This window comes from Rhinatrema bivittatum, chromosome 2, assembly GCF_901001135.1.
Source record: "Rhinatrema bivittatum chromosome 2, aRhiBiv1.1, whole genome shotgun sequence".
Taxonomy (NCBI): domain Eukaryota; kingdom Metazoa; phylum Chordata; class Amphibia; order Gymnophiona; family Rhinatrematidae; genus Rhinatrema; species Rhinatrema bivittatum.
In genome coordinates, this window is record NC_042616.1 from 618,624,161 (window position 1) to 618,647,528 (window position 23,368).

General features: G+C 43.7%; 1 protein-coding gene across 1 annotated transcript in view; it reads right to left on the reverse strand.

The window, feature by feature from the left end:
* LOC115085328 overlaps window positions 1-22,240 on the reverse strand; it is a 271,980-nt gene extending 249,740 nt beyond the window's left edge. The window contains exons 1-2 of the mRNA XM_029591204.1: window positions 22,129-22,240; window positions 6,061-6,206 (exon numbers count right to left, since the gene is read on the reverse strand). Of these exons, the coding sequence (XP_029447064.1) occupies window positions 6,061-6,068 (8 nt within the window). The 5' untranslated portion in view covers window positions 6,069-6,206; window positions 22,129-22,240. The remainder of the gene's footprint in view (window positions 1-6,060; window positions 6,207-22,128) is intronic.
* Between the last annotated feature and the right edge of the window lie 1,128 nt (window positions 22,241-23,368).

Genomic DNA, 23,368 nt, shown 5'->3' on the forward strand with positions numbered 1-23,368 from the left:
TCTACTGCATATTCTTTCTACTGATCCCCTCCTGAGGAGATTTGATACGGACTCAAATATTGCCGGGTTTGGCCCATCGCCCACAACCTTCAAAATAGTACCCTTTGTGGATGATATATTTATTTTCCTCACTCATCCATGGGAATCTAACGATTCCAAAAGGACCTCTCTTTTGGCCCTCCAAATGAGATTCAGGCATTTTACTGGCCTTAAAATTAATCAGGAAAAGTCAGATGCAAATGACGTTAGTGGGAACCTCAAACAACATTGGCAAGGCAAGTTTCCCTTAAAATAGGTTACCTGGGTGTTAAAATTCCAACTGATCTCAGTACCCTGTATACAATTACCTCATAAGAACCACCTGCTCTGTAAAGAAACCCCCCAGACCTCACACTTCAAACAACACTATTCAATACAGGAAAAACTGTAGCAGAGACGACCTCATCACAGCACTCTCTAACAAATTAAACGACCTAGATCTTTCAAACGCTGACACTTGCCTTAGCTTCATGGCATGACATAACTAACACTATCTCCAACAAAATATGCCCTTTACAATCTAGGCAACTTCACCAGCACCATAACAAAACAGAGAACCCATGGTATACCCAAGAACTAAAAAACCTGAAACAACACCTTAGGAAAACTGAAAAAGCCTGGTGCAAGGATCCATCCCCCTCTCGTCGAGCACAATTCAAATCCTCTCTTCACCATTATAGAAACATAGAAGTGAAGGCAGAAGAAGACCAACGGCCCATCCAGTCTGCCCCAGCAAGCTACGCAGTTATCCATTTTTTTTCCCCCTTTTTTCTCCCTCCCACCCGTCTCTATTGGCTTCCAGCACCCTCCGGCCCCAGTTCCCTTCCATCCCTCCACCAATGCAGAGAGCAGCGCCATCCTAGTGAACATCCAGCTCAATCAGGGGTAGCAACCGCCGCAACCAGCAGGCCACACCCCTGCCCCTTACCCACCCCTGTTTTGTTTGCTTGTTTGTTTTTTTTTAATTTTTTGAGATGGCAGCCCTCCATCCTTCCACTCCGTGAAGGTGGAACACCAACCACTGGCCACTGGCATCCCACTCCGTGAATGCCTCTGTGGCTACTGCCACTCCGTGCAGTGTTTTGTTGCATGAAAAGACATGTGAAAGACTAATAATGCGAAAAGAGATTACTACTCTGCTAGAATACACCAATTCCAATATAACCCGCGAGCCCTCTATGAGTATGTTGCCTCGCTTACTAACTCAGCACCTTCTGATATTCCCGAAGTAGTAGCTAAATCCAAATGCGAAGAACTCGCTACATTCTTTCAAGTCAAAATCAACAAGCTGCTGAATTGTTTCCCCACCTCCCTTCCTCCTACACAAGCCTACCAAGAAGTTTACCAAACCCCCTCCAGAAACCTCGCCAAGGGCCTCACCTCACTAGACTGCACCACAGCCCTTGAAATAGAATCATTTATCAAGAAAGCCAGGCCATCCACCTACCCCTCAGATAAGATACCTACAAAACACCTCCTATCTATGCCTAACCTAATTGCACAACCCATAGCCAACATTATAAATTCCTCCATTAGTTCAGGCCATGTACCTGACCCTCTCAAACAAGCTATTTGTAAAGCCAATATGAAGAAGAAACTGCAACTTGACCCCATGATCTGTCCAACTATCGCCCCATCTCAAACCTTCCATTTATCTCAAAACTACTCGAAAAAACAATCAACAAAGAGCTCATGGAATACCTTGAGGACAATCAACTCCTTGCCCCCTCACAATACGATTTCCGGATATTCCATAGTACGGAGACCCTCCTCCTTTCCCTCTCCGACCAGCTTATCAAGGCCTCGACAAAGGACAATCCTATTCCTAGCCTACTAGACATCTCATCAGCATTTGAACACCATCAGCCATAGTATCCTCCAAACAACGTCTAATCGAAATTGGTATCTCCGGTGTTGCCCTCAACTGGTTTAAGTCCTATCTCAGTAACCGAAACTTCAAAATCAAACTAGGTAACCATGAGTCCAAAGCTATTCCCCTTGCGCAGGGTGTCCCACAAGGCTCTTCCCTATCCTCCACCCTTTTCTACTTCTACCTGTCATCTTTTATCCAACCTCAAGCTTCCCCACTATATCTATGCTGACGACGTGCAGATACTTATTCCCATATCTGACACACTCCCGAATGCCATGACATCTGGAATTCCACACTCCTCCTCGATTAACAAACTCCTAACTCCTATCTACCTCGCCCCATGAACACTGCCAAAACCGTAACTCATGCTTATCTCACCTCAAGGTCACCCCAATACCATCCCCCTCCTCTCCGCAATCCCCTCTAATCCCATTCTCCCAGCAGGTACGAGACCTAGGGGTCATACTGGATAATCACATCACCTTAGAAATGTATAAGCAATACACTAAAAGACTGCTTCTTTAATTACACACACTAAAAAAAACTCGGACCCTACTTCACCCCCCAGAATTTCCGTACGATTCCTCTGGACGACTAGATTCTCCAACTCGATTACTGTAACTCCTCTCCGCCTAGTCTTACCTAAAAAACTATCCACCCTTTACAAATAATACAAAACCAGCCGCCCGAATCTCTCACCAACACACACAGAAACGAACACATAACACCTAGTACCTAAAAGGAACTACATTGGCTCCCAATTCCCTCCCCACATTCAATACAAGACTCTCTCTCTAATACACAAAGCACTGTACAATCCAGAGATGAATTGGCTCGGCTCTCTTAGCCTCCACCCCACCAGGCTACTAAACCCACCAGACACTAATACCTCGCTACCATCAAACCCCCCTCCCCCAAAATCACCAACCTGGACTCCACTAGAGCACGTGCGATCTCGGTTGCCGGTCCTACCCTTTGGAATACAATGCCAGTTGAGCTGCGATAGGAGGATTGCCAAAAACATTCAAACAAAAACTTAAATGTGGCTGTTCACAAAAGCCTTTACCTAACACCAATCAGCCTACACTCCTGCCCATTTCACCCCTGCTTTCCCCCAAAACCTCTCCACTAGATTATTTCATCCCTTCCCCAGCCTCCTCAGCTGGACCCTTCCTTTCCTTTCCTATTTTGTTACAACTATATCTCCTGCAAACTATATAACCCTTAGCTTAAACATTTATTCTTGTCACCTCTGCAACCTTCATAGAATCGGCTTTGCATATAATTCTACAGCCCAATGTATATAATCCCTGTATTTAGTTCACCCATTCCTCCATTGTATTTAGTTCTCCCTGTTTCAGTTGCAGTTTATGATGTATTTAGTTTATGATTGTATTTAGTTCTCCCTGTTTCAGTTGCAGTTTATGTTGTCTATTTCCCCTTGCCTGTTCCATGTCAAACGCATTACATGCGTAAGTTACTGTTACACTGTAAACCGATGTGATAGCTTTGATTAATGTCGGTATATAAAAACCATTAAATAAATAAATAAATAAATAAATAAATAAATTAATTAATGTCTCACCCCTTTTACAGAATATAGCAAAGTTACTGGAATGCTAGAAAATGTTGCCCCTGTCTTTAATGGGGAAAATCCAGCTTTTCAAAATGATGATTATTCCTCGATGGTTGTATATACTCCCTCTGGATCACTAAGCGTGATCCTAAAGAAATAGAGAAACACATTCGTACATTACTATGGAATGGGAAAAGAGCGAGGCTTTCCATGAGAATACTCATGAAACCCTTGGAAAACAGGGGGGCTTGGGTGTCCAAATCTGAAGTTTTATAATTTGGTATGTATGATGGGATACATTAGGGACTGGGTCTTTGGAACTATTTTTTACACCCCATTAAAGCAGTTATTAAGCTGGTTTGGGGTGCCTTCATTGAATGGCCTATTACAAATTGACAACTCTATGCTCCCAAATGTGTTAAAAACACATCTAGTAATCAATTCTTGTCGAGTAGCATATGGCAATTACACAAGCTAACCCAACATCCTAACAGACTTACATCCCTCTTATCAATTGTGGACAATGGTATATTTCTGCAGGGTATGGGTGATTCTGTCTTTCGCAGATGGAAGGAGAAAGGGCTGATTACTATATCTTAGATGTTCTCACCCCAAACTGGCCTTCTCCTTAGTTTTCAGAAACTACAGGAACACTTTATCCTAATCCATAAAGATTTTTACACCTATTTGCAATTGAAGACATTTCATTATGGAACTTTTCAATTCATTCCAAGATTTCCATGCCTCCCAGGTCCCTGATAGATATAGTATACGGTGAAGGGAAAACACAGGCCCTCGGTGGCGCAATTCTCTAAAGCTTTGCACTGGGTTCCTGATACTGATGAGATCCGAGTAATATACAATCATTGGCAGGGTTGGTCAGACTTTTGATTGGGCTACTCTGAGTTTAAAGAATGATTCCTCAGTCTAGTCGAACTTACTGATAATATTCTGCTGAGAGAAACACGGTATACATTTTATGACAACTATTTTACTCTCCAGCTCAGGCATTCAAAGCTCATTTCTGTTTTTCAAATATCTGTCCTAAATGCATTAAGGAGGTGGCACTACGGACCATTGTTTTTGGGTCTTGCCCACTTATACAAAGTTTCTGGTGGTAAGTATGGAACGTTGTATAGAGATTGACACCCCTGAGGATCCTAATGTGTGGTTATTTAGTTATTTTCAAATGGGAATCCCTGGAGGTGAAAAGGGTGAACTGGATTTTATAAGAAAGGCTGGTCTGCTTGGAAAGAAGGCAATCTAACTGGGTGGGTGAGCAATCATAGCCTACATATTGAAGCCTGGTTTCAAAGGATGATGAAATTATTTACTCATGAATATCTTACTGCCAGAGATGTTCTCAAAAAAGATTTGATGGATATGTTATCTATTTGGTCAAGTTTAATGGATTATATATCCCCAACCACCAGATCAGCATTTTCAATCTATAAAAGAAGAGGGTTTGGCACCATATCTTCTCAAAAGGAATGTGCCGAGGTGTTACTATTAAGATAACATACACCAGGCTATAAGAATGTTAAGATGTTAACTTACTGCCACTTTCAGATCACTATAAATACAATCCATTATGCTCTCTAATTGGGTTGGCATGATAATTGTAGGTGTGGAAGAAAGGAGGGGGGTATTCGAAGAAGGGAATATGGGGGTCCAATTGGAGAAGTATCCTTACATAAGTTACAATGTTTTCTTTTCCTTTTCTTTGATATAAATATTTGTTTTACAGCTGTATTGCTGTGATTATACTCGCATTTATTCTGTTAAGACACAAATTAAACATATTATGGACAAAAATGTTTTTGATTGTATGTTCATGTTCATGGTGTCATTTACTTCAATAAATATGGCTGAAAAAAAAAAAGAATGAACTATGTTAAAAAGCAACAACATAAGAACTAAGAAATGCCACACTGGCTCAGAAGAATGACTCCCTAAAGGCCAGCATCCTGTACACTTCCATGCAGAGAGACCTGTGTTGGATTCCCCAGTTCAGGTCTTCCACTGCTTGCATTAATAGTCCCTTTTGTGGGCGAGGAGGTAGGGAGATGTAGTCATTAAGCAAAGGTGACACCTGGTGGTCAGATCTGAGGGTCATGATTTCAGGCTTCTAGAAGAAGCCCTTATGGTCTCAGGCTGAGGACTGTCATTGCGACGACTGGACTAAAGTAAGTACGAGGGGGAAATAATTTAGGGCAAAAGCCCTCAGGTAGTTGTGAAGGAAGGTTTAGCAGTGCCAGACTGAATCCTAAATTCTGATTGAGTTCTGATTGAGCTTGAAGCCTAAAGGATCAGGGAGAAAATGCTGGGTCCAAAAGAAAAAAAAGAGGAAAGCTTTATTCACATACAACTTACTGAAAAACTGCATTTAATTAATCAGTAACTATACGAAAAGAGTAAATTACTGTGATATAGGCATTTATCAAAATATTGTCTTTTTAGTTTTGCTTTACCTTACAAATATAAAATAAAAGACCATAGTTTTTAGCCTGTATTGTTATGTTAAAATAAGTGAATATTTTGAAAAAAAGGAATTTTTATAAATGAGTCTTACATTAACATATTTAGCTTCGTCTTAGTCTCATCAAAATGCCTTTTTCATCTCTGCCTTCTCAATGGTGGTGTCTTCAATCGACTGATCAAAGAAATTCTTGAATTTCCAGACAGGCTTGCAGCAAGTCACCCATATATTGCTTTTGCCTACAAAGAAAAGAAAAATGTGTAACAATTTTATATGAGCAAATTTTGTTTATTTGTGGGTTTGCTTGTTTCATACAGTTATTTATTTTATTCAGAAAAAAACATTTTCAAATTCTTGAATAAAAAAAATAGAGGTAACATTTTGAAAGTAAAGTAGTGATTTACCCACCGAAATGTGTTTTTATAAAACTGTGCTTCCAATATACAGGTAAAATTATGCATATAGAGGAGAAACACTCCACAGGATGGAGTTTCGTGAGGTTGGGAATTATGCACATACATTTTGATTTTTAAAAGTGTGTGTGCAAATTTTCTTGGCAAAATTAAAGGCACAAAATGGTAGGCATAACTGTGTGTGCATTGTTCTGCTGGGATTCATTTTCAAAGTGGACTCACACACACAAGTCTGCTTTGAAATTTGGTGTAACTTAAGCACATATTTGCCAGCTAACTTATGCAGAATGTTAAAAAATTACTCCTTGAAGTTTATGATAAGGTGTAACCCTCATGGCAGTACAATTTTCTTAAAAAAAAAAAAAAAAAAGATATTGGGTCTGATCTACTGGTAGTCTCTGACGTAAAATTGTTCCCATGGGGAAAAGGAAGTTAGTTCTGAAAGGTTCCTGGTTGGTGACCTGGCAGGAAAATCATCAGTGCCTTACAGTTTGAGTAATTTTATTATCATGCAGGGTTATTATATCAATGTTATTTTCTTTATTTCTCTGACACAAAAACTATAACTACATATGCAATCTACATCGCTGAGCAACATGAAAGGCCAAAAGAAAAAAAAAGTATGAGGTCCATATTCAGCCACTATCGAGTTGAGCAAGTTAACTGGATAAACATAATCAGATAACATGATCAGACTACTAAATAGCGTGGCCGTGCTGCTGAATATACCCAGCTATCTAATGGCCAGTTATGTTTATCTGGCTAACTTTAGACTTGCTCCAATAGCAGATCCTAAATTTATCCAGCTAACTTACTGGATCATTCATCAAGCTACATTAGTGTACTTCGATTTTCAGAAGGCGTTTGACAAAGTTCCTCATGAGAGGCTTCTAGTAAAAGTAAAACGTCATGGGATAGGTGGCAATGCCCTTTCGTGGATTACAAACTGGCTAAAAGACAGGAAACAGAGAGTAGGATTAAATGGACAATTTTCTCAGTGGAAGGGAGTGGACAGTGGAGTGCCTCAGGGATCTGTATTGGGACCCTTACTTTTCAATATATTTATAAATGATTTTTATTTATTTATTTAACATTTTTTATATACCGAGGTTCTAGAGACAGAATCACTAAGCACTTCGGTTTACAGAGAACAATTGAAATGACTGAAAGTGAGTCTTACAGAGAACAAGGAAATGAATAACTGGGATGTTACTCAATTTAAAAAAACTCATTAAGATATAGAAATCTTAAATAACAGAATCATCAATAAACTAATCATCAATGAAAATGGTAGTCAAACATGTAACAGTTGCTTAAAATGATTAGTAATATGTGATTAAATCTGAGGTTATTTGGACGTGAAAAACATAATAAAAACTGAGACAGGGAGGATTGGAAGGATTAAATCCAATTAATCGTAGGCTAGAGTGAAGAGCCAAGTCTTGAGCCTTTTTTTGATCTGGAAAGAAATACGATGAGTGAGGTAATCAAATTTGCAGATGATACAAAATTGTTCAGAGTAGTTAAATCACAAGCAGATTGTGATAAATTGCAGGAAGACCTTGTGAGACTGGAAAATTGGGCATCGAAATAGCAGATGAAATTTAATGTGGATAAGTGCAAGGTGATGCATATAGGGAAAAATGATCCATGCTATAGTTACACAATGTTAGATTCCATATTAGGTGCTACCACCCAAGAAAGAGATCTAGGCGTCATAGTGGATAACACATTGAAATCATCGGTTCAGTGTGCTGCGGCAGTCAAAAAGCAAACAGAATGTTGGAAATTATTAGAAAGGGAATGGTGAATAAAATGGAAAATATCATAATGCCTCTGTATCGCTCCATGGTGAGACCACCCCTTGAATACTGTGTACAATTCTGGTCGCCGCATCTCAAAAAAGATATAATTGTGATGGAGAAGGTTCAGAGAAGGGCCACCAAAATGATAAGGGGAATGGAACAGCTCCCCTATGAGGAAAGACTAAAGAGGTTAGGACTTTTCAGCTTGGAGAAGAGACGGCTGAGGGGGGATATGATAGAGGTGCTTAAAATCATGAGAGGTCTAGAACAGGTAGATGTGAATCGGTTATTTACTCTTTCAGATAATAGAAAGACTAGGGGCCACTCCATGAAGTTAGCATGTGGCACATTTAAAACTATTCGGAAAAAGTTCTTTTTCACTCAACCAACAATTAAACTCTGGAATTTGTTGCCAGAGGATATGGTTAGTAGGGATGTGAATCGGGCTTTGGACGATAGAAAATATCATCGATATTTTCAAAATCGTCAGAAATTGGGGGCTCCCCCAAAACGATAGGAAAACCCCACAATATTGATCGTGGGGGTTCCCTTATCGTTTTGGGGGATGGCGGGAAAAACGGCACATAAAAATAATCCCTTAAACCCACCTGACCCTTTAAAAATAACCCCTTAGCTTCCCCCACCCTCTCGACCCCCTCCAAACCTTTTTACAGGTACCCGGTGGTCCAGTGGGGGTCCCGGGAGCGATCTCCCACTCCGGGCCGTCCTCCGGCTACCGGCCATCGGATGCCACTAATCAAAATGGTGCCGATGGCCCTTTGCCCTTACCTGGTGACAGGGTATCCGTGCCATTGCCCGGGATCCTGTCACATGGTATGAGCACTGGCAGGCAGGCGCCATCTGTGCTCCTACCATGTGACAGGGGGCTGACAATGGCACCGGTTAGCCCCTGTGACATAGTAAGTAAGGCAAAGGCTATCGACGCCATTTTGATTACTGGCAGCCGATGGCCCGAGTGCAGGAGCTCACTCCCGGACCCTCGCTGGACCAACAGGGGCTTTTGGCAAGTTTTGGGGGACCCTCCTGACCCCCACAAGACTTGCCAAAAGTCCAGCGAGGGTCCGGGAGCGATCTCCTGCACTCGGGTCACTGGCTGCCAGTAATAAAAATGGCGCCGATAGCCTTTGCCCTTACAATGTCACATGGGGCTACCGGTGCCATTGGTCAGCCCCTGCACATGGTAGGAGCACAAGATGGCGCCAGCCAATCCAGTGCTCCTACCCATGTGACAGGATCCGGCCAATGGCACGGATACCTGTGACATGGTAAGGGCAAAGGCCATCGGCGCCATTTTGATTAGTGGCAGCTGACGGCCCGGTAGCCGGAGGATGGCCCGGAGCGGGAGATCGCGGGAGATCGCTCCCGGGACACCCACTGGACCACCAGGTACCTGTAAAAAGTTTTTGGGGGTGTTGGGAGGGTGGGGGAAGCTAAGGGGTTACATTTAAAGGGTCGGGGTGGGTTTTTTGTTTATCGGCTGGGGCGCAGCCGATAAACAAAATGCGATTGGGCCCGATGGGAAAAAACCCACTTGTGAATCGGAACTGGAATCGGAACCGAATCCGGTTCCGATTCACATCTCTAATGGTTAGTGCAGTTAGTATAGCTGTGATTAAAAAAGGATTGGATAAGTTCTTGGAGGAGAAGTCCATTACCTGCTATTAATTAAGTTGACTTACAGGCCGATACAGTACAGTGCGCTCTAATGGAGCGCACTGTTAACTTGCCCTTGGACGCGCGCTTTCCCTTACCCCATTATTCAGTTGATGGCCCTATTAGGTATGCCCTCGCGATACAGTAAGTAAAATGTGCAGCGAAGCCACACATTTTACTTTAAGAAATTAGCGCCTACCCAAAGGAAGGCGCTAGTTTCTGCCGGCACCCTCCGACTTAATATCAAGGCGATATTAAGTCGGAGGTATCGAAGTGTAAAAAAAAAGTTTAAAAAAAAAGAAAAAAAAATTTTAAATGGGCCGGCGGCTGTCGGGCCGAAAACCAAACGCTCAATTTTGCCAGCGTCCGGTTTCCGAGGCCTGTGGTTGCCAGCGGGCTTGAGAAACAGTCGCCGGCAAAATTGAGCGTGGCTGTCAAACCCGCTGACAGCCGCCGCTCCGGGCTAAAAGGAGGTGCTATGGACGCACTAGTGTCCCTAGCACCTCCTTTGTCCCTATTTCTACCACACCACCTAATTTGTATACTGAATCACGCTCGCCGGGAGATGCGGCGTCCGCTGCTCTCCTGCGGACTTTACTGAATCGGCCTGTTAGAAAATAGCCACTGCTATTACTAGCAACAGTAACATGGAATAGACTTAGTTTTTGGTTACTTGCCAGGTTCTTATGGCCTAGATTGTCCAGTGCTGGAAAACAGGATGCTGGGCTTGATGGACCCTTGGTCTGACCCAGTATGGCATGTTCTTATGTTCTTATTAGGGCTAACCGCACATTATATTGTGTATATTGTGCAATATATGTGATATTTTTTCATCCTCCCGTGCAGATACGCTCCCCTATTACAATGACATTCTTTGTGTGCGATTTTGCATGCATGATTAATGCAAATGTATGCAAAGAAGGTCATCAATAAGCAATTTGATGCAAATATTTTATCATGGTTGACCAAGAAGATGATCAGCCACGATAAAATAACACCACCTCCTAGGAAAGTGTTAGAGGAGAGGCTGGAGGCCCGGGATCCTACTGCTTGTCCCGAGGTTGACACTGCACATTTAAAACAGCCTTAAAATAAAAATAAAAAAAACTGCGGCCAAGCAGAGAGGTTGAGCAGGGGTTAGTGCTGAACCCCCTTTCAACCCAGGGCACCCGGTCGAGGCAGCCTCAAATCCCCCAAAATTAAAAAATAACTTCCAATAATGTGCATGGTGGCGGCAGCCCCCCAAGCCTAAGCTTCCCACCCCTCAGAGTGCATAAAGCTCAATATTCTCCACTCCCGCCCCAAAGCATCAATACCCTCACCCCCTGGTCTCCGAAGCATTTACCTCAAAAAATATTGGCCAGCAGCCCCTATTCCCCCTGCCCCATGTGCAGCCACCTTACTTTAACCTGGATCCCGCATCAGGGATGGGTGCACGCTTGCACCCATCCCGACCAGTGCCCTTTTACGAAATGGTGCAGACCGGGATAGGAGCAAGGGTCCATCCATCCCTGACCTGTATGCAGGTTAAGGTATGGTGAGCTCTGGAGGAGGAGGATGCAATGGGGAGAGGGTGCTGGACCTTTTTGAGAGGGTGGGGATGTTAATGCTTTCAGGGGGATGGGGTGGGAGCTGGGGGTATTGATACTTCGGAGAGGGATGAGGTTGGGAGTGGTGGTGTTAATGCTTCAGGGGGTGAAGGGTGGGGTTATTGATACTTCAGGGGGGCTGGGGATGGTGATGTTGATGCACCGGGGGGCTGGAGAGTTGGAGGTGGTGGTGGTAATGCTTTAGGAGGGTTAGGGTAGGGGGATATTGAACTGCGTGCACTTTGGCGGGGCTGGAGATGGCAAGTGCTGCCACGCACATTATTGGAATTTATTTTAAAATTTTGGGGCAGTTGGGGCCCCCTCAACCAGCAGTCCCAGGTTGAAACATGGGTCAACACTGAAGCCCACTCAACCTCCCTCTTTGGTCGCGGTTTGGTTTTTTGGCTGCCAATGTCCCTTTATGATGATGGCGGTACCGTGAGCTTGTGGATGCTGTTGCATTAAAGCAGGGCCAGCAGAACCACTAGGCGAGTTAGGCCTGTGCCTAAAGCGCCGAGATTTCGGGGGGGGGGGGGGGGGCGCGCCACCGCCGCCTCTGCTCGTGGCCACTTCAGGCAGCAGAATTTTGAAAGGGCAAAAATTGCCCCTTCAAAATTCTGCTCATCCCCCGCCTCCCCATGCCTCCTCCCCCCCATCGTGCCACCCTCCCGACACCCCCCTTGTGGTCCAGCAGAGGGCTCAGGAGCGATCTGCTGCTCCTGGGGCCTCGGCTGCCACTAACCAAAAGGCGCAGGTGCCCTTTAGCCCCTACCATTTGACAGGGGCCAAGCAATAGCACCGGTAGCCCCTGTCACATGATAGGGGCTGAAGGCCACCGGCACCATTTTGATTAGTGGCAGCCGACGTCCTGGGAGCGGCAGATTGCTCCAGGGCTCCCCGCTGGACCAGGTGTTTTGTGAGGTTTTTTGGGGGGATGGGGGGAGTGGCGGCATGTGGTCCCTGCTCCTGAAGTCGGGGCTGCGACCTTGGGCGGGGCTGGGGGCGGCACGACGGGGGGGTGCGCAAGGCTGAATGTGCTTAGGGCGCCCAATCCCCTTGCACCAGCCCTGCATTAAAGGGCTGCTCACCGCATCTTTTGTGTTGCAGCATTTGGCCAGGACAGAAAAGATACAGCTGCGATGTTTTTGAGGAAGGGTCCCCACTATCTCGGCAACCCCCATCCCCCCCCCAACAATAGGGGATCCTTTCCTGTGAAAAAACATCACGATTTGATGAATCTAGGCATTAGCCATTTAAGGAGGAATATAGGCACTTATACAGCTGAAATAGTCAGATAAGTAGCTCCGCCCTGTACCACCTCCCCCCACTTAGCCAGCCAAATATTGAAATGGTGCCATTTAGCAGGATATGTTTAAACGTATCCAGCTAAGTGGTGTGGAATATCAACCTCTACATGAATATATATTGGCTATTAAATACATCTTCAATAGTTTGCCTGGCTGCAAAAATGCATACCTACTTTTAAGCACGCTGAAAACAATCCCATTTTCAAACATTATATACCTGCATAAACTATGTTTGGACATTGTGTTGTCATAGTTGGTGATTCGATTATTAGGAATGTAGACAGCTGGGTGATTGGTAGGCGTGAGGATCACCTGGTAACATGTCTATCTGATGCGAAGGTGGCGGACCTCACGCGACACCGAGATAGGATTTTAGACAGCTAACCAAAAGGCGGCTGGGGAGAAGCCGGCTGTCGTGGTACATATGGGCACCAACGACATAGGAAAATGTGGGAGGGAGGTTCTGGAAGCCAAATTTAGGCTCTTAGGTAGAAAGCTTAAATCCAGACCTCCAGGGTAGCATTCTCTGAAATGCTCCCTGTTCCACACGCAGGTCACCAGAGGCAGGCAGAGCTCCGGAGTCTCAATGCGTGGATGAGACAATGGTGCAAGTAAGAGGGATTCAGTTTTGTTAGGAACTGGGGAACCTTTTGGGGAAAGGGGAGACTTTTCCGAAAGGATGGGCTCTACCTTAACCAGGGTGGAACCAGACTGCTGGCGCTAACCTTTAAAAAGGAGATAGAGCAGCTTTTAAACTAGAACAAAGGGGAAAGCCGACAGTCGCTCAGCATCGCATGGTTCGGAGAGCGGTATCTTCAAAGGATACTAATGATGCATTAGAATTAGGGCATCCTGACAGTGATGTTCCAATAATAAGAAAAGTAGTCCAAGTGCCTGTAACTAAAAACTCACCTGAGCTAAAAAAAATTCTAACTTATCCCTATCAATTAAAAAGCAGAATGAAAATACATACAACAAACAAACTTTGAAATGTTTGTATTCTAATGCCAGAAGTCTAAGAAGTAAGATGGAAGAATTAGAATGTATAGCAGTGAATGATAGATACCAAATATTTCAAACCAGCACCAAATTATTCCGGGGAATTGATGTATGACAATCAAAATATATAAAAAACACCCCAGTAAGTTATAATTTTTTTGAAAAAATACTGAATTATTAATTAACAATTCAATGCTCAAAAACGAGTCCTGATGTAACTACCCAATGAGAAAATTCCATTTAAACAGGTCAACTGCAATGTGAAACACTTGCAAGATGCCTGATTTGCACAACAATTTTTAAACAAGTAGAGGAAGGGTTTCATATATAGATTTTTCAGCCCAACGCAAGGTCTGTCAACTGTTTATGTATAATCATCAACCAAACCTCCTCCACCTGTTGTATTATTTTTAAACTCCGTGCAACCCTAGTGAAAACTGCAAAACATTTCTTGAAATCATAATCCCTTAAAAACAAGTTGTTGCTATATTTCGTGAAAATCAATTCAACGTAGCTTTTCAAAGTCCCGACTTATCTGATGATGTTAATTCCACCCGACGTAGCTACGTTTCTGGTTCGCAACGGAACCTTTCTTCAGGGGACGTGTTCTTCTAAAAAGTCGGTGTCACCATCGCTGAAATTCAGCTATCCAAAGAGATTTTTTCAGGCGCCATAAAGCGCTCTTGCTTTAGCTCTCTACAAACCTCTCACTAACGATTCAAGCTTTTAAACTAAAGGCACAGATGAGATCACTGCCAATCACAACACACATCGCTGTTACGTCATCACGTATACCACTCAAATAAAAGAACCCCAATCAAGAGCTTCATTCATCCCCTGTGGGGCTTGCGTGTTCAATGTATAAATCCAAAACGCTTCGCGTTTATTCAACAATTCTTCCCGCGTGGTGGGAATCGGGAAGAATTGTTGAATAAACGCGAAGCGTTTTGGATTTATACATTGAACACGCAAGCCCCACAGGGGATGAATGAAGCTCTTGATTGGGGTTCTTTAATTTGAGTGGTATACGTGATGACGTAACAGCGATGTGTGTTGTGATTGGCAGTGATCTCATCTGTGCCTTTAGTTTAAAAGCTTGAATCGTTAGTGAGAGGTTTGTAGAGAGCTAAAGCAAGAGCGCTTTATGGCGCCTGAAAAAATCTCTTTGGATAGCTGAATTTCAGCGATGGTGACACCGACTTTTTTAGAAGAACACGTCCCCTGAAGAAAGGTTCCGTTGCGAACCAGAAACGTAGCTACGTCGGGTGGAAGGCAAAACGATTAATGGAATAGTTAAAAGGGGGGGGGGGGGGGGGTGAAAGAAGCTACTTTTAGCCAAAAGATCTTCATTCAAAAATTGGAAGAAGGATCCAACAGAAGAAAATAGGATAATACATAAGCGTTGGCAAGTTCAATGTAAGACAGAATTTGTAAGAGAGAATTTGAAAATAAGTTGGCCGTAGAGGCAAAAACTTACAGTAAAAACTTTTAAAAATATATCTGAAGCAGAAAGCCTGTGAGGGAGTCAGTTGGACCGTTAGATGATCGAGGGGTTAAAGGGGCACTTAGAGAAGATAAGGCCATCGTGGAAAGATTAAATTATTTCTTTGCTTCGGTGTTTACTGAAGAGGATGTTGGGAAGGAACCCGTACTGGAGAAGGTTTTCATGGGTAATGATTCAGATGGACTGAACCAAATCACGGTGAACCTAGAAGATGTGGTAGACCTGATTGACAAACTGAAGAGTCGTAAATCACCTGGACCGGATGGTATACACCCCAGAGTTCTGAAGGAACTAAAAAATGAAATTTCAGACCTAGTAGTAAAAATTTGTAATCTATCATTAAAATCATCCATTGTACCTGAAGACTGGAGGATAGCTAATGTAACCCCAATATTTAAAAAGGGCTCCAGGGGCAATCTGGGAAACTATATACATATAGAAAGACATGGTTTACTGGAACAAAGTCAGCATGGCTTACCCAAGGCAAGTCTTGCCTCACAAATCTGCTTCACTTTTTTGAAGGAATTAATAAACATGTGGATAAAGGTGAACCGGTAGATGTAATGTACTTGGATTTTCAGAAGGCGTTTGACAAAGTTCCTCATGAGAAACTTCTAAAATAAAAAGTCATGGGATAGGTGGCGATGTCCTTTCGTGGATTACAAACTGGTTAAAAGACAGGAAACAGAGAGTAGGATTAAATGGACAATTTACTCAGTGGAAGGGAGTGGGCAGTGGAGTGCCTCAGGGATCCGTATTGGAACCCTTACTTTTCAATACATTTATAAATGATCTGGAAAGAAATACGACGAGTGAGGTAATCAAATTTGCAGATGATGCAAAATTGTTCAGAGTAGTTAAATCACAAGCAGATTGTGATAAATTGCAGGAAGACCTTGTGAGACTGGAAAATTGGGCATCGAAATGGCAGATGAAATTTAATGTGGATAAGTGTAAGGTGATGCATATAGGGAAAAATAACCCATGCTATAATTACACTATGTTGGGTTCCATATTAGGTGCTACAACCCAAGAAAGAGATCTAGGTGTCATAGTGGATAACACATTGAAATCGTCGGTTCAGTGTGCTGCGGCAGTCAAAAAAGCAAACAGAATGTTGGGAATTATTAGAAAGGTAATGGTGATTAAAACGGAAAATGTCATAATGCCTCTGTATCGCTCCATGGTGAGACCGCACCTTGAATACTGTATACAATTCTGGTCACTGCATCTCAAAAAAAGATATAATTGCGATGGAGAAGGTACAAAGAAGGGCAACCAATATGATAAGGGGAATGGAACAGCTCCCTTATGAGGAAAGACTAAAGAGGATAGGACTTTTCAGCTTGGAGAAAATGCAGCTGAGGTGGGATATGTTAGAGGTGTTTAAAATCATAAGAGGTCTAGAACGGGTAGATATGAATCGGTTATTTACTCTTTCAGATAATAGACTAGGGGGCACTCCATGAAGTTAGCATGTGGCTCATTTAAAACTAATTGGAGAAAGTTATTTTTCACTAAACGCACAATTAAACTCTGGAATTTGTTGCCAGAGGATGTGGTTAGTGCAGTTAGTATAGCTGTGTTTAAAAAAGGATTGGATAAGTTCTTAGAGGAGAAGTCAATTACCTGTTATTATTTAAGTTGACTTAGAAAAGAGCCACGGCTATAACTAGTAGGGATGTGAATCGTTTTTTGACGATTTAAAAAAATCATCAGATATTTTTTAAATCATCAAAAATCGTTAGAGTCACGATACAATAGAAATTCCCCCGATTTATCGTGAAAAATCGTAAATCAGGGGAGGGGGAGGGCGGGGAAAACCGGTACACCAAAACAACCCCTAAACCCACCCCGACCCTTTAAAACACATCCCCCACCCTCCCGAACCCCCCAAAATGATTTTAAATTACCTGGTGGTCCAGTGGGGGGTCCAGTGGGGGGTCCCGGAGCGATCTCCCGCTCTCGGGCCATCGGCGCCATTTTGGCTGCCATTAATATAAGTGGCGCCGATGGCCCGATAAAAAAAAACCCACCCGACCCTTTAAAATGACCCCCTTAGCATCCCCCACCCTCCCGACCCACCCCAAAACCTTTTAAAATTACCTGGTGATCCAGCGGGAGCGCGGGGAGCGATCTCCCACCCTCAGGCCATCGGCTGCGTTAATAAAAATGGCGCCGATGGCCCTTTGCCCTTACCATATGACAGGGCAAAGGTAGCGCCGGCGCCATTTTGAATATTGGAAATACGGCCTGAGTGCAGGAGATCGCTCCCGGACCCCCGCTGGACCCCCAGGGACTTTTGGCCAGCTTGGCCGATGGCCCCTGTGACATAGTGAGGGCAAAGGTAGCGCCAGCACCATTTTGAAAACTGGCAATACGGCCTGAGTACAGGAGTTGCTCCGGACCCCCGCTGGACTTTTGGCAAGTCTTGTGGGGGTCATGAGGCCCCCCCCAAGCTTGCCAAAAGTCCCTGGGGGTCCAGCGGGGGTCCGGAGCGATCTCCTGCACTGGGGCCGTCGGTTGCCAGTATTCAAAATGGTTGCCGATAGCCTTACCCTTATGATGTCACAGGGGCTATCGGTGCCATTGGTCAGCCCCTGTCAGATGCTCCTACCAAGCTCTTACCATTTCGTTGAAATTGCCTAATTCGTTATAACGAATTCATATGTCTATTAAATTCTGCTGGGGAAAACAGACTTTGATTTCAAAATCTAGAGGAAGTTTTGGTTGTAACTTTTATCCTGTTTGAAGCAAAGAGAGCTTCTTCCTCCCATCAGGGATACAGGAAAAAAGAAAACTAAAGAGGCTGTGTAATAAACCAAGGAGATCGTGAAGATTCTGCCACCATAAGTAAGGGAAAACCAAAAATCACTGTGGGACACCCATTTGGTGTTTCAGCACTCTGGGGAGAGGAGAGGAGAGAAAATGAATTCTCTGTGCCGTAGACTTTACCATTTTTATAAGACTCGAAGGGGGTTTTGACCCAGCCTAAAGAGACCCTGCCCACCTGGGAACTCCACTTTAAAGCCCTGATAGAGGGAAAGAGTGTAAGAAAAGAAAACAAGAGAATTCTGGGTGCTGCCATTTGAGTTTTGTGCCATTCATCAGCATTGTTTGAAACAGTAAAGACGTTTAATTCTGGACACTAATTCAGTGACTCTAGAATATTTCTTTTGCACTCACTGCACCCACTATAAGGGAATGTTTAAAAAGGTCACCCCTGTCCATTATGCCTTGGAAGTGAAATCTCCCCTCCCCCCTAACACACACCCACACACACACCCACCCCTATAAAGGATCCAGCCCAGGAAGTAGAGAGATTGTGAAAGAGATAGCCGCTGAGTGGTTCCAGCCCCTAAGAGGATTATAAAGTATTTTGTGGCCCCACCCATGGCAGGACATGCACACGGGGTGGGTTAGATAAGCATATTCTTGAAATGGATCCCATAGAGCAGTGGTTCTCAACTTTTTTCTGTCGGGACACCACTGACAGATGTTCTCACATGCGGACACACTGACCCATGATCGTCACAGGGCTAGATGTAAAGTACAGTTTGCATCCACGGGAACCCCCCTGACCCACAATAATGGATGTAAGCAAGAATTAGACATTCCCCATACACTCACCCTACAAAAAAGATATTCTGGTTCTGGTGTCATCTCAGTAACAGCAAACTCAAACTCCTACTTCCAGGCTCAATAGGCCCTACTTCTGAAAAACACAGCAGTTTACCACCAATGCATGTCCTCTTGAGAAAACACAACAAATAAGACTGATAAAACTCTTACATGCTAGTAAAATATCTCATCTCGGTAACAGACACAGAACCGACCTAACATACTCCCAGGATCTGTAATAATGCACATAAACTAATCCGCACACAGTTACACCTGTATTATGGAATACATTCAAACAGGAGCAACCCTATCTATGAAAAGGCAACACTACAAATATACATCAGACCCTAAACACCAATACACCTCTTATTAGGAAAACAGAACTAACAAGCAGCTATAGATCCCCAAACAGAAATAATTGTAAACTATACTAATAAGCAGAATAATGTTTCTAAACAGCTATGAACAGAATAACATCCAACAATTAAAAACTATTAAAAATTCTCCAAAACACTAATAAAATATTTCAAAAAAAGCAGACACGTCACATAATATTAAATAATTAAAATGGCAGTCAATCAAGAAAATAAACTTAAAAAGCCACCTTTACTTACCCCCTCTAGCAGCTCTCCTACTCCTCTTCCATGCAGGCCGTAGCACACAGCAGAAGCAGCAGTAGAGGCTAAGCTCTATACTCATGGACCTCTTCCTTAGTGCCCATGTCTCTCACACACACACCATACCAGTCATGCCACCATGAACAGTTTCTGTCTCTCACACACCAATCATCTCCCAAACAGTCTTTGAAACACCCACCAGTCACCTTCCTGAACAGTTTCTCTCATGCCATACACACACACAGGCTTCCCACTCCCGTGTTCTACTTACATATACGGGCTTCTCACTCTCAATCACTTTCTCTGTCTCACACACACTCACCAGTCTCTCACTCCCATGCTTGTTCTCTCCACATGCACAGGCTTCTCATTCCCATAATCACTTTCTTTCTCTCACACACACACACACACACAAACACACCCAGGCACCTGATCTCTCTCATGCATACACACACACAGGCTTCCCACTCCCATGTTCTTTCAGATATACAGGCTTCTCACTCGCTCCCATTGCTGTGTCTCACACACACCCGGTTTCTCACTCCCATGCTCACTCTTCACATGCACAGGTTCTCCATTCCCATAATCACTTTCTCTCTCTCTCTCTCTCACACACACACACACACACACACCAGTCACCTGAATCTTTCTCATGCATACACACACACACACACACACACACAACAGGCTTCCCACTCCTCTTTCAGATATACAGGCTTCTCACTCCCATGCTGTGTCTCACACACACCCAGGTTTCTCACGCCCATGCTCACTCTCTTCACATGCACAGGCTTCTCATTCCCATAATCACTTTTTCTGTCCTCTCACACAACACACCACACCAAACACACACCAGGCACCTGATCTCTCTCATGCATACACACACACACACCACACACACAGGCTTCCCACTCCTCTTTCAGATATGCAGGCTTCTCACTCCCATGCTGTGTCTCACACACACCCAGGTTTCTCACGCCCATGCTCACTCTCTTCACATGCACAGGCTTCTCATTCCCAGAATCACTTTCTTTCTCTCACACACACACACACACCAACACACACACCAGGCACCTGATCTCTCTCATGCATACACACCCACACACACAGGCTTCCCACTCCTCTTTCAGATATGCAGGCTTCTCACTCCCATGCTGTGTCTCAACACACACCCAGGTTTCTCACGCCCATGCTCACTCTCTTCACATGCACAGGCTTCTCATTCCCATAATCGCTTTCTTTCTCACACACACACACACACACACACCACACCAGTCACCTGATCTCGCTCATGCATACACACACGCACATAGTCTTCCCACTCCATGTTCTCTTTCAGATATGCAGGGCTTCTCCCTCACATGCTGTGTCTCACACACACACACAGGTTTCTCACTCCCATGCTCACTCTCTTCACATGCACAGGCTTCTCATTCCCATAATCACTTTCTCTCTGTTACACACACACACACCAGTCTCTCTCATTTCCATGCTCGCTCTCCACTGCACAGGCTTCTCATTCTCTGAATCACATTCTTTCTCTCATATTCACACACACCAGTCTCTCTCGGCATGCATGCACACACACACACAGGCTTCTCACTCCCATGCTTTCTTTCACCCCCCCCCCCCAAATAACACCAGGCTTCTTACACCCATGCTTTCTCACATACCCAGATTTCTCACTTCAATGCTTTTTCTCTCTCTCACACACACACATCAGTCCACCTCCCTGACTAATGTCTCACACTTTCACATACACTTAAGTCATCTCCTTGAGCGGCACTTTCATTGTCTCTCACATATACACACACATCAGCTCTCTGACCAGTTTCTCTCACTCACACACATGCTCTCAATCACATGCAGGCTGGCTGCTTCTCTCTCTCACTCACTTCCTCTTCCCCGCCCCTCCCCGAGCACAAATGGTAGCTGCCGCAGCCTCCTCCAGCCCCCGCAGGCCAAGAAAGAAGAATCCCATCGGCCGCGGGAGGCTCATGCTGCTCTCTCCTTTCCCGATTACCGGCTGCTTCAATTGCTCGGGGGCCGATGCTGCAGCGGCCGCTGCTACTTTCACGCGGCACAGGCTCTTTCTTCTTCCCACGCACCGCGTATCACTTCCTGTTCTGGGTCATGGAGGGGGGGGGGGGGGGGGCCGGCGCGGGAAGAAGAAAAGGGCAGCCACGGATGCCACAGCTTTTTTTTTTTGCACTGCTGCCGTTCCGCTGGGCTTGAACGTGCTGATAGCCCGGCGGCAACGGCAGCAGGGAAGAAAGAGCAGCGGGAGAGTCCGGGAAACACGCGACACCCCTGCCGGTGCTTGGCGACACACTAGGGTGTCGTGACACACCGGTTGAGAACCGCTGCCATAGAGCATACATGAACAGAAAGAATTTTAGGAGCAGCTCAAACCAAACAGAGGAACACCACAATTTCTATAAACAAATCTAAATAACCCCAGTATAATTAAGTCAGTATACTATATAATTCTTATATACACTATATATATAAATATACTGAAAACTGTCATATTGGTAACAAATATGAGTTTAGGTTGCAAAAATAATAATGTTCTTAATTACAATTAGCTGAAGGTTTATTAATATATCCTTGTATTATTGTTTCTACATACCTTAGATTGTGCCTTTTCCACAGCAACTATGGAATTACACTCAATAACCTGTTTTTCTTCCAGCAGATGTCTCTCTTTCTTCCAGCTTGTTTAAATCCTCCTGCAGATTTCTATTTACTTCCTCTAACTTCATTGCTTGGTTATGTGCGCGTTTCTAGCAGTTCTTTTTCATATGTGATATGCCACAAGAGTTCTGTGATGTCCCGTTCACATGCTTCATGCTCTATTAAATGAAAATAATAGTGGATTTACAACAGTAATTTTAATATGCAGACCTGCCAATTAACTCCAACTCACAAGTAACATACTGTGCCAGGACTATTATCTCCCTTTTGTAAGCATTATAATTGACAAGAAAGGAGAAATCCCAGAATTCAAAGAGAAAGCAAGGCGTAGCAGGAACTAAAATTTTTTATTACAATTCTCTGTTACCCTATCCTATGTGGGTCTTCACAGAAGTGGTTACAAAACCCTTTTAATTTCTGGCAACACTCTCCTGTCTTTTCACTGACTCCCTGGCCTGTCTCTGCTGTTTATTTAAAAAATGTATAAGCCACATTGATCATGACATTCCAGGCAAGGAACAACACTGCATGCATCAAAATTCACATCTCCATCTTTGATTAAACAACTAATATATACAAGTGTTAATTTGCAGGCTGCTAAAGAACAATTAAGTTTATAGGCTTCCACCCAGCCCAGGCATTCCAAAACTTAGAAGGGGCTTAGAGGAGAGGGGGGATAAATAATTTCCTGCCAAAACTAAACAAAATCATTGATGGCCTCAATATTGCACGTCTAAGCCAAGGCCATTGATTTTTCCTATTCAAATTAGACTCCTTAAAGGCACATTATTCTTTAACTCTTGTTTTTCAATTGCACTGAATTGAGGAAAATTCAGTTTTGGTAAGCCATATTTGAAATTATTTTTTAAATTCAAGGGCTCAATATTTAAAGTGGTTTGTCTGGCTAAGTTTGACTTAACCCAACAAACCCCAAGATTTTAAAAATCCCACCAGTATGACTATCCCTGACATAGCTGGTTAGGTTATCTGGCTAAAAACTTATCCATCTTTTTCAGAGGAGGTTCAGAGACATTCTTGGGAAGTAAATATTATTTATTTTAATGTCCAAGATCTAGCATCCCTATTTAAAAAAGTCCCGATTGGCATTTTTTTTACAAGGGCATGCAAAATAATTTATTTATGTCTGGGGCTGTCTTCACTAGTTCTCTCCTCTC